This window comes from Equus asinus, chromosome 13 (genome assembly GCF_041296235.1).
Source record: "Equus asinus isolate D_3611 breed Donkey chromosome 13, EquAss-T2T_v2, whole genome shotgun sequence".
Taxonomy (NCBI): domain Eukaryota; kingdom Metazoa; phylum Chordata; class Mammalia; order Perissodactyla; family Equidae; genus Equus; species Equus asinus.
In genome coordinates, this window is record NC_091802.1 from 14283392 (window position 1) to 14295615 (window position 12224).

Genomic DNA, 12224 nt, shown 5'->3' on the forward strand with positions numbered 1-12224 from the left:
CAGATATGAATGATTATATATTGTATGAGTCCATTTATAACATGTAAATCCTCAAAACATGATTCCTTTGTTAAAGGCAAACATGTAGAGATAGAAATCAGATCGGGGTTGCCAAGGGCCAGAGGTAACAGGCGAAGCAAAGTTGTACCAGGAAACTTTTTGGGTGATGGAAACGTTGTGTATCTTGATCGTGGTGTTGGTAAAGGACTGCATACATCAAAATAGGTGAATTTTACTTTGTGTAAATTATACCTCAATAAATCTGATTGTAAAAGTCAAATTCATGACAGACCTGCTGGCTCATAGTGGTTTTGATAGTAAAGTGAAGACAGTTTGCCGCATTGGAAACGGGTACCCCTAAAATCTATTGGGAGGAAAGGATGTTTGGCTGTTTCCCACGGACCAGATGTGAGCCACGGGAGAGCAAGGACCTGCCCGGCGCCATATTAAAACCTGTCCAAGAGCGCCCCCTGGAGGGAAGATGAGCCCCTAGCAGCAAGAAGCTGAAGTCTAAGCTACGTGTGAGCCTACGAGAGGTCAGCTACCAGACCACACCAAGGGACTCACCTGTGAGTTAGAGACCCGGACAATCGTGTGGGCTAGAGGATTTGGGAAGAACTTGCCAAACAGCCCCACTAGAAGAGGAATCAGCTCTATACACATGCCAATCCTGGGGAGACTGTGTATCAGCCCACACCACACTAGTCAGAATAAGACCTTTCCAGCCCCTTTCCTCCTCTCTCTCCCCCACTTCAACTCTAGAGGAAGCAAAAGCAGCCTAGGAAGTGAGTGAGAAAGAGAATCTCAGAGTGTGAGGGGAGGGGGGAGGGGAAACTGAAGACTTTGTCAGATAGACACACACAGTCTCTCTCACACACACACACACATACTCTCAAGCACTTTTCCCGGTTGCAAGCTGCCTACTCAAAACGGACTGAGAAGGTGCAAGGGAAACGTGTTCAACTTTAAATGAGTTTTTAATTTTTTTGGCTTGTATTTTTTTTCATTTTTTATTGTGGTGAAATATATAGAACACAAAATTTACTATTTTAACCATTTTTAAATGTACAATTCAGTGGCACCAAGTATGCCTGCCTTGTTGTGCATCCATCTCCAGAACCTTTTCTTCAGCCCCAGCTGAAACCCACACCCACTAAACCACACCTCCCCATTGCCCCTCCCCCAACCCTGGCAAGTGCTGTTCCACCCTGTCTCCACAAATCTGACCACTCTATATGTTTTTTTAAATTGCAGTTACTGAAATGAGACTTTTATGACTTCAAGTGAGCCAGGAACTTTTTGCCAATGGAGAGTGCCCGCCCTATATTCATTTCAACGGGGTGGCCATGAACCATCTGCACAGAACAAGTTTGAATGGAGACAGGGAGATAAAAATAAAATTGCCTTGTGATGGCACCCTGTGAGTCCTATTTGTTCAACCTCATGCTACACAAATAAGGGGCTTATCTTTCTCATATGACAAGAAATCTAAAGGTATACAGCCGGGGGCTAATAGAGCTGGTTGAAAAGTCATCAAGGCACAGCCTCCTTGTAGCTCCTTACACACCATCCTTAAGACACCCACTATCCCCGTGTCCAGGTCTCCGGTCTGAGTTCTAGGCAGAAAGAAAGAGAAAAGGCAAAGACTTTGGGGAGAATTGAGAGAATTGTCACGCAATCATTTTCTGTGTTCTATGGTTCTGAAGAGCGACCTGGTTATAAAACCAGCTCTAAAAGACCTAGGAGCAAGAAGCTTCTCTAGGTAGAACCAGACGGGTCAATGACTCTCATCTCCAAATACTCAGTCACTCACTCAAATTAAAAGACCTGAGGACAGTTATTTAACCAGCTGAGCTCAGGCCACACGTAGCCCTTGGCTATTCCAGCAGGGCAGGCTGAAGAGGGCCTTGCTCCCTCCGCTCTGGACTGGGAGAGAGTGGTGGGAGGCAGGCCCTTGATGTCATTAGCCTCTGTCACATAAACGGGCTATGGATGCCTCCTGTGTATTGGCCCCTGTGAACTTTACTTCTTCACAGCAGGCTGGGACCCGTTACCTCAAAACCCCGCTGCAGCCAAGCTCAAATTTGTATACATCCAGATGCTTTAAATATAGCCCAAATAAGCATATGTTTAGCCACTTAGCATCTGCCTGCTTTGCATACCCTGCAAAACTGCCCCCGATATCTGCTGGCCATAGATAAGACAAACGCCAGGTCTATGAAAGACCCACAGCCCCTGCTGCCCTTCGGAGTTCTCTGACCCAGAGACTCACCTAGACACATAAACTCTCTCTCTGCGCCCCTTCTTCCCAGGGAGGTGCCTTGTTCTCATCCCCTGCCTGGTGGTGGGCCAGCAGCACCATCCCTAGAAGGTGTCCTGCTCTGGGGGACTTCCCGTCCACTCCAGTCCTGTCCAGGAGCCGCCTTAATGCAGCTCGTTGCCTGCTACTGCCATCTTGTGGTCCTGCTTTTTTTTTTATCTTGATTGGCCCCCATATTCAAACTCGCCACAACCTCTCATCAGGACTCCACACAATAAGGGGGAAATAATTCCCCAGTAGAACATTCGGATGCCATTAGGAATCAGAATAGAGAGTAGGCAGCTGGAAACTTGACAAACCCACTACAGTCAGTAATGTGTGAGACCAATAAGGCTCCCAGCAGCCGGAGAAGGTGGGTGCCCAAAGACGACTGGAGCACTTTTGGACAAGAGATAAATGCTGTGAATGCAGAACTCGAGGAAGCCAGGGAAGGGACACCAGACATGTCTCCTGATCATGCCTTTTGCTTCAGAAATATTCAGACAAAAAAAAATTGACCGAGTGATGACCTCTTACTGGAGTTGACGGCCCCCCGTTTTAAGTCTGGGTCTAAGACACACTCTTTCTGGGAGCCAGCAGAGTGGGGACAGCACAAATGTCCTCCTTGCCTATTTACATGACTAGGGCCTTTGCACCTGTGACAGATGAGGTGCTTCTACCTGGCCCACCAGCGCCCTGCTCCCCACTGCAGGCTGCGTGGGATGCGTGCTGCTCTCCAGGGACGGCTGGAAGTATGCGCATCACTCAGTGTTACTCCTGTGTACAGGGTACGCTGGTCCTGGGCCCCACACAAAGGAAAGCGTCTGGGCTCGGGGCCAAAGATGGCCACTTCGGCCTTGACTCTAAGGCACAAGTTACAAAAAATATGTCCTGCATCATGTTCCTTGTCTGGGCTGGCCACCTTGATGGGCACCTGACAGGACTTTAGAAACATCCCATCTGTGGGAACAAAAAAGATAAAAACACCCCATCCGTGGAAACAAGAAGAAATAACTCAAAATATCCAAATGTCTAAAAGCCTGAGTCGGAACCCAGAGAAACCTTAGGATAAAAGGGAGTCACAGGCATAAAATATTTGGAAGTCTCGCTGAGGAAAGGATGGTTTGCCTCAGACCCGGACAATCGGCACTCCCGCCTGCCGTACAAACCATTGGGACTTCCCCGGCTGATTGTGGTGTGGATGTTGTAAGCACCGATTTGCTGTTCCCCTTTATCCCTGCTCCTTGTTCTGTTTCCCTTTATCAGTAAACTTTGATCACTTAAACAACCAAATAGCCTTGGCGGTACCTGTCATTCCTTGCCCTTTGCAGCTGCGGGCCACATCTTGTAAGCAAAAGACACACTTCTGCCTGAATTAAGTAGAAAATAAATTTATGAAAGGTCTGTGGGCTCCAAAAAGGGGATGAGAGGGGGCTGTTTGAGAACTGACTCAGGGGCTAGGCAGCCAGGACCAACATCCAAAATCACGCTGCAGAGCTGTCTGGGAAGGCACCCCTGCTTCCACCTCACCTGGGCACCAGATGCCACAGCTTGTATCCCTGACACCGAACGTTGGATGCTGTGTTACCATGAGTGGGGCAGGATTGTGAAGGAGTACTGTCATCCCTACCAGGCAACAACAATGACTTCTGGATTCTCTGCTTATTGGGATAGAGAACAAAGCATTTGCCAGGGTCTGTGTTGATTTTCCTCAATAAAGAAACACCTGGAATAGCGCTGCAAGTTGACTTACCTCTGATTACTAAATATACTGTAATTTTCCAAGACCCGTCTGCTTATGCATTGTACAATCCACTAAATTAAGTTGAAATATGACAGGACTCGGTATCCCTTCATCTTTCAAGTCTTCAATGGTAGCATCCATCTTTGCAATTCCGCCAGGAATGCAGTATTGGTTTTGGTTTGCTCTTCTGCCGATAGAGGGGGCCCTCCAGCGGCTTCCACATGGCTCTTACCACGATAGTCTCTTCTCTATAAATCAGAGAAAGAATGTGAAGATTATGATAGTTGCAAAGTGTATTTATTCCAGCTGCATCCTCAGAAAGGGTGGAAACAGCCACAGGATGAGGTAAGAATTCGCCAAGACCTGCCATGAAGAATACATAGGTCAAATTTCCCTTTATCACCTAATCATCATAAGTCCCCATTCTAACTAGTGCACCACAGTAGCATTCAGAAATTATTAGCTTAGAGCCAGCATCCAATAATCCCTGAAAGATAGGGGTATTTCTCTCTCCCGAATGCAAATTACTCCAGCAAATGGCATATAGTCATTCTAATACTGCCTCCTCTTTCTGTTTAGGCTGTTCCCAGCTTGCTCAAAAACACTTTCCAGTGGTTTCTGCAACTGGAATCACCTGGAGTGGATTTAAAAAAAAAAATCAATATTCTGCCACATTCCAGAGAGTCATCCTGCAAGGAAAAGCCCATTCTTCTACCCCCATCACACTTCCTTGTCTCCAAATTTATAATCAGAGTCAAACCTCAGCATGTTTCAGGGGCCAGTTAGAAAGTCAGCCTGGAGAAAGGCTTGCACATGTGCGTGGCCACACACACACACACACACACACACACACAACAGGTCTGAGCCAGAGAGATGCTGAGTGGGAAAGTCAGCTTGAAGGGATTGGAGAAAAGCTGATTGCTGGGCCCTCACCTCCGGGATCTCTTCTGGTTGGAGGAGCAGCCAGGGCTGTGGAGGTCAGAGGTGATACCCTGTGGCCTGGGAGACAGCCAGCCTTTACCTGTTGCCAGGCTCCTCAAGGCCCTCCGCAGCCCACGAACCTCAGAAGAGGGACTCAATGAATGATCAACGCACCTGCAAGGGTGTTATTCTAAGCAGCAATTGTCAAACCGGGCTACAAATTAGAATCTCCTGGGGAGCTTTCAAAACTGTCATGATGACTGAGGCTCGCTTCCAGAGATACAGACTCCATCGGGGTGGGACTAGGGGAGGGGAGGGGCCAGCATATTCATATTTTTAAAGTATCACGCAAAGTGATTCCAGTTGTGGAATCACTGGACTAACGGGCTAGATAAGGCAGTGGTTCCCAACCTTGGCTGCATGTTGAAAACACCTGGGAAGCCTTAAAAGCATTCTGATGAATCTCCAGCCTAAAGATTCTGATTTAATTATTTAATTGATCTGCCTGGGTATTAGGAGCTTGCAAAGCTTACCAGGTGATTCTAAGGTACAGAATCATTAGGATAAGTTTGAGAATTCTTAGGGTGAGAGAGTGAATGAAGGAATTAATGAGGAAATGAATAAAGGCATGAATGAATCTACAGCCCTACACTTCAGCCTTAGAGCCACACTGTGTGTGTGTGTGTGTGTGTGTTTGCAGGCGTGGGGATTATCCACAGCATTTTAGCATGTGAGATCGAGGCCCATAGAACAGAGAGGAAGGTACTCATGTTTTTGGAGGGTCCACTCTGTACTGGTCACTGGCCTGGATGCTTTAAATGTATTTCCTTGTTGAATTGTCATAGCAACCCTGGAAGGATAAACAGTGTTGGACCCTATTTTACAGAAGTGGAGTCAGGACTCCCAGAGGTTAAACAACTCGCCTGAGGTCACACACTGAATCAGTGGCAGGAACTGGACCAGATTCAGATCTCCAGAAGCCAATGCCGTTCCCAGCTCCCACTAAAATGAGTGGTTCCATCTGCCCCTGGAGCCGCCTTGGCCTGACCCCCGTTCACCCCCAGAGCCTGGCTGGCATCTCACGGGAGCTTAGCTAGCAGCCATCTCTGGGGGGGTAGGGGCAGCTCTGTCCAGGCCCAGAGCTGCAGCAGTGAGAAGGCCCACAGAGGGAAAAGTCCCTGGAACCAAATCAGTGGAAGTTTTGGGCCCAACAAGCTCATCGGGACACAGCTCTAAGAGCAGAGGAATGTTGGCTGGACAGGGGCCAAAGAGTCATGTCTGCTGGACAAAGGGAGCCCGAGCTAGGAGCCCAGAGGCCAGGCTGAGGATGGGGCAGGAGATGGGGGCAGCACAGACACACAAGGTTCCCAACCGCCTTTTCTTAGGAAGGAAGGACTGACCTTCACTCCGAGATTATAACCTTCCCACACTGTGTTAACGGGAAACGAAATCAAATTATTTTATGAAATGAGAGCAGATGTTAATTGTGATCCCCCCCACACACACACCTTTGTCAAAATAAAAAGGTGGCAACTGTACACTGGTATCTCCATTTGATTGGTTGGTTTGTTTTTTATTGGTCCAAGAAATCAGAAAATCTGGAAACCAAAGTTTTCTCTAGGCGTTTGGGGATGGAAACCAGCTTGTAGAGGGCTGAGAGAAAAAAAAGGGAGGCGAGGAAGTGCAGACAGCAGGGGCACACGATGATCTTTTGTAGATGGGTGCTACTCAAAGTTGGTTCCTGGCCTGGAGGCAGCTGCATGACCTGGGGGCTGGGTGAGCAGACTCCTGGCCCCTACCCCAGACCTACGAAGTCAGAATCTCTGGGAACAGAGGCCTGCAGTCTGAATTAACAGTGATTCCGGTGTTCATCATAGAGAACCACTCCACAGCTCGTGAAGAGGCCCAGAGAAAGGGAAGTGGCTGGAGGGCCGAGAGGGATTAAGGGACGATTTTTATGGTGGTTGTTCTAATGCAGAAAATACTTGAGGTTTTTTTTCCTTTAACTTTTTATTGAAACACAATATACTTCCAGAAAAGTGCGTGTGTCGTAAATGTGGATGCACTTTCACAATCAGGAACCCATGTAACCGACATCAGATTAAGAAACCAGCATCGCCTGCACCCCAGAAGGCCTCTTGTGCCTCCCCTAGTCACTAGCTGACTTCTAATGGCAGAGACTAGTTTTACTTGTTCTTGTACTTTATATAAATGGAAGCAAATAGTATGTGCTCTTTCGGGTCTGGCTTCTTTCACTTGTCGTGTTTGTGAGTTCCACCTGTATTATGGCATACGATTGCAGCTCGCTCCTTCTCCCCTGCAGAGTATTCCATCGTGTGCCTGCGCCACTCATTCCTCTGATGACGGGTGGGTGTGTGGGCACGCTCTGATTCGGGACCATTCCGACTAGTGCTGCTATGAACATCCCGGGACATGTCTGTTGGGTGCGCGCCTAGGAAAGGAATTTCTGGGCACTCGACCCTGCTTAAACGTTGTTGAGAAGGAACTAATAAGAAAACACGAAGCTACAAGAGAGAAAGGGCCAGTGAGAGAGTGAGGTCCCCGGGGAAGCAGGAGGCAAGAGGTGGGAGGGCTGGAGCCAGGAGCAGAGGCGGGGAAGGGCTTTTCCATTGCAGCAGGTGGGGAGGGGAGAGCAGCGTGGACCACAGGTCTGTAGTTGGGGGTGGTTATGGGGACTCCTGTGTCGGCTGTGACTCATCTGTGGGAAGCAGGAGGCAAGATGTGTGCTAAGAGTGCCATTCAGAGGGTTCGGGGTTTGAGGCATGGGAGACGGAGGTTTGAGGCAGTCATGGTAGAGAGTGGTCAGCAGAGGGATGACTAGAGAGCGGATGAGACTAGTCCGTAACTAGTCCTGCAGCACTCTCTGAGGCTGTATGCTTTTGCCACAGAACAGGTTCTTGCTGTGCATCCCAGAGTGAAGGAGCTGGGAAACTGGTGGTTTCTGGGCTGGGCCTTGCCAAGAGATCTGTGGCGCCACCTGCTGGACAGGAGCCACATGATGTGCCCTTCGTCACCCAAGTTGCTCCCCAGATAGAGAAATCTGGACCCCTGAAGTGACTTCAGGCTGAGCCCTGCCCCAGCCAGGCACCAGATGCTCCCATACCAGAACCTAGTCACATGCTGAACCCTGATCCAGGCCACAAGGTGACTGTAGTTCTAATTCGAGCTCCACTGTCCATAGATCAGAGTCCTGGATAGGCCATGGGATCCAGGGCGCCATCCCCTAAAGGGAGGGGACCAGCGGGCAGCCTGGGTCTCAGGCCTGTGGCCATGGCCCTAGGACCAGGCTCCCCCTACCTCGCTGAGCTCCGGCTCCTGGCGGGGTCCGCTGCCGGGAGCAGGCCTGTGCCCTAATGGGGCAGGCTCACAGGCAGCCTCCCTGGCCCAGTGTTCTGCCCAGACCTGTTCTAGATTCCACACCACCCTTCCCCAAGGCTGCCTCCACCTCCCACCCGCCCGGCTCCGGTCGGGCCTCCGCAGACTCAGCCTGGAAGGCTGACAGGCAGGAGGGCTGGGGCGGGCACGGCGGGGCCATGGAGCCCACAGCACGGCCTGTGCGCTACCAGAAGCTGCTGCTCTGGGACCCAGGCCTGGAGTCTGAGGAGGAAGAGGAGGGGACAGCAGAGACACTCATTCTCGACACTTGGAGGCCCCAGGACTCCTCTGGGTGAGTCAGGGAGGGGTCTGGGCACCCAGCAACTCAGGCCTGAGGCTAACAAGTCTCTCCCTCGGGAGCCCCTAGGTGGGGCCAGGCAAATTTGTCTCAACTCAGCTCCAGGAAATTGAATGCCAGGAACCTAGGCTGCAGCCCCAGACCTGGCCAGCACCGTCAACCCAAGGTCTGTGCATCTGAAGAGATACTCGTGCCAGGCCTGCCCTGCCAGCTGCCCTGTCAAAAGTTCCCAACCCCCACTGCTGGTGCAAGAGGCACCTGCTGGGCAGGTTGGACCTGGCTACATACACCTGGCTGGGCCCTGCTCCTCAGGCCTGCCAAGACCCCTCGGCCTCCTTCCCGACTGGCCCACCCTGCCTCTCCAACCCCCTCTCCAGAGACTTCTTCCCTAGCTGTCCTCAGTTTCCCCAAGCTCCTTCCCAACTCCATGTCTCCATCCGTGCTGTGCCCTCCGCCAGGAGGCCCTCCTCCTTGGTGAACTTGTACTTCTCCTGCAAGCAAGACCAAACCTTGCGGGAAATATTCTCTGGGGTCTCTTGGGGCTCTTGGGTGTCCCCTGCCCCAGCTCTGGCTCAGGACACCCCTCTCGACAGGAACGAGGTTGGTGGCCTGCCCGGAGCCTGGGCCCGACTAGTCGCCGCCCTGCTGCTGCTGGCCGTTGGCTTCTCCCTGGCTGTGAGGCAACTCCACACCCAGGGTGGCTCCACAGAAACCCTGGGCTCTGTGGCCCCTCCGCCCAGCGGGCATGCCCACCACCCCGGAGTATACCACCATGGAGCCATCATCAGCCCTGCAGGTCAGTGCTGGGAGCAGCTCAGGGGAGGGGAGGAGCCAGGGTCACTGGTCCCAGGCCCTTCCCCGTGACAGTCCGTTCCTTGTTGCAGCCACATGTTCCCACCTGGGCCGAGAGCTCCTTGTTGCTGGGGGCAATGTCGTGGATGCCGGAGTTGGAGCAGCTTTGTGTCTGGCAGTGGTGCATCCTCATGCCACAGGGCTAGGTCAGTGACCCACAACCCCAGAGACCCCAACCCTGGGCCTGATGGGTGACCTAGAACTCAGGGAGTCAGTGGCCCTGACCTCAAGGCTGGTGAGTGAGCAGGACCTAGGACTTGAGCAGTAGCCCCAAACTTGGCTGTGAACCTTGATCCCAGGTCCATGTGAAGTTGACCCCAGGCCTGGTTATTGACCCCTGGCCTAGTCAGGAACTCCTGATCCCAGGCTAAGTCAGTGACCCTTCATCTGGGGCTACTGAGTAACCCTGACCCCAGTTAGTGCCACTGACCCCTGGGTGACCCCTTTGTCTCCCCCAGGTGCTATGTTCTGGGGACTCTTCCACAATAGCTCCTCAGGCAATTCAACTGCCCTGACGTCAGGCCCAGCCCAGACCCTGGTCCCCGGCCTGGGGCTGCCCTCCGCTCTGCCTACCCTGCGCTTGCTGCACACACGCTTCGGCCGCCTGCCCTGGCCACGCCTGCTGGTGGGCCCAACCACGCTGGCTCAGGAGGGCTTCCTGGTGGACGCACCTCTGGCCAGGGCTCTGGCAGCCCAGGGCACAAAGGGCCTCTGTCCACTCCTTTGCCACACTGATGGGAGGCCCCTGGGCCCTGGGGCCCGAGCCATCAACCCCAAACTGGCAGCTGTACTACGCAGGGCAGCCCTCGCCCCCACCCCAGACCTTGCTGGGGAGGCCCTACTGGGTCTGCTGGCCAGAGACCTGGGGCTGGAGGGACCCTCAGCTGGGCCCATGCCCACCTTGGAACCAGCACTGCAGCTCCCTGTGCCCCAGGGCATCCTGCTCACCACCCCCAGCCCCTCAGCTGGCCCAGAACTGCTGACACTGCTGCAGGCGGCCCTACACTCCAGAGGGCCCAGCTCTGACCCCTGCCCACCACTCCTGCAAGCAATGGTGACCCCCGTGAGCAGTGTCCTGGCAACTGTGGACAGCAGCGGCTCTGTGCTCCTTCTCACCTCCTCGCTCAACAGCTCCTTCGGCTCTGGACACCTGTCCCCAAGCACTGGGGTTCTACTCAGCAACCTGGTGGCGAAGTCTGCACCTAATGTCTGGGCCTGCCCCCTCATCCTTCATAGCAGCCTGGATGACACAGAGGCTGATGTGTTGGGGCTGGTGGCTTCAGGGACCCCCGCAGTGGCCAAAGTCATGACTCGCACCCTGCTCAGCCACCTGGCTGGGTCCCAAACCCAGGCCCAGCAAGGACCAACAGAGAGCCCCAGCATTTGTGGCCAAGGGACCCTGCTCCAGGTGGCAGCCCATGCAGAGCATGCCCATGTCTCCAGTGTCCCCCATGACTGCTGCCCCTTCCAGGGGTTCTAAGCGGGCAGAGGTGTCTGGCAGGGGATGGGGCGTGGGGTCTCGAGCCTGGAGGCAGTGGCAGAGCAGGCCCAGCAGCCATGGAGCGCATAAAGAGTGTGCATCAATTATGTGCTCACTGCTGGCTCGGGGCCTCGACCTCTGGCCTGGTCAGTGACCCAGACTCGAGTTCTGGCTCTTTTTTCAGCTAAGGAAACTGAGGATGATACGGAAAGAGCAGCAGGGCCTGGGGCCAGCTCTGAGTTTAGATGCAGCCCTGGGACGGACAGGTGGAAGAACGCCAAGCCTCTGCCTAGGCTCTGGGCCCCATGGGCCGGGCAGGCAGAGTGCGGGCTATTGGTGGCATCTCCATGCTCCCCTTCGGGCCATCCTCTGCTGATCTCCCTCAACTGGGCTGGAAACAAAATAAAGATCAAGTCTCCTGGATGCCATGTGCCATTTCTGCTTCTTAGTTAATTTCCCATCAGCCTTTGAGGTGCCTGGTGCCAGGGCTTCCCCATGGCAGCACAGGAGACCCACATCCAGAGAGGCAGAGCCCGGGCTGGTGTTGGTCAGCTCCCCTGCTCTGCGCACCTTCTGCTTCCTGGGGCACCATACATACGGTAAACCTCTTACTCTCAGTTTCTAAAACATCCAGCAGCACAAGGAAGGGTCAGGAAAAGGTGCCCAGGGGAGCACAGCTGAGTGTGTGGAATTTTAAGGCCGGGGTTGGCCCTGACCTCCCCCATCTCCCAGAGAGCAGGGGGCTCTCTGGACTACAGCCCTCCAGAGACAGCTTCTCAAGCAAGAAGCGGGGGGGGGGGGGGGGGGGGGGGGGGGGGGGGGGGCGGGTGCACTCCTCCCCTCATTGTAAAAGGTATCTCTCACTTAACAGAACTCTTGACCCCACCACCTCCATCTCCTGCAAGCAGAGAAAATTCTGCCCCAGCTCAGTTAAAGGTACCACCATCTGCCCAGTTATTTTAGCCCCAAACCTGGCATCCCTCTCTTTTCCTCTCCCCCGATATCCATCACCCCCCTACCGGCTCCAAGTTAGCTGGAACCCGACCTATTCCCGTATTACGTTGGCCAATCCACCACTGTCTCTAACTGTGCTTCCTGCTTCTGCCTTCGCGCTCCTACAATCCATCCCCCACACAACGGGAGAACGATCTTTTAAAAATGTAAATGGGACCAAGGCTCGCGCTTGCATGAAACCCTCCAATGACTCCCCACCACACACAGAATAAAACCCACA

The 12224-nt window shown here is 53.1% G+C and overlaps 1 protein-coding gene across 1 annotated transcript; it reads left to right on the plus strand.

Annotated features, from left to right (window-relative positions):
* The first annotated feature begins 8193 nt into the window (after positions 1-8193).
* GGT6 (gamma-glutamyltransferase 6) lies at positions 8194-11417 on the plus strand. The gene is made up of 4 exons (XM_014832625.3): positions 8194-8652; positions 9252-9454; positions 9543-9656; positions 9969-11417. Exons 1-4 carry the CDS (start codon positions 8339-8341, stop codon positions 10988-10990), a joined length of 1653 nt encoding a protein of 550 aa, XP_014688111.2. The 5' UTR covers positions 8194-8338; the 3' UTR covers positions 10991-11417.
* The last annotated feature ends 807 nt before the right edge of the window (positions 11418-12224 follow it).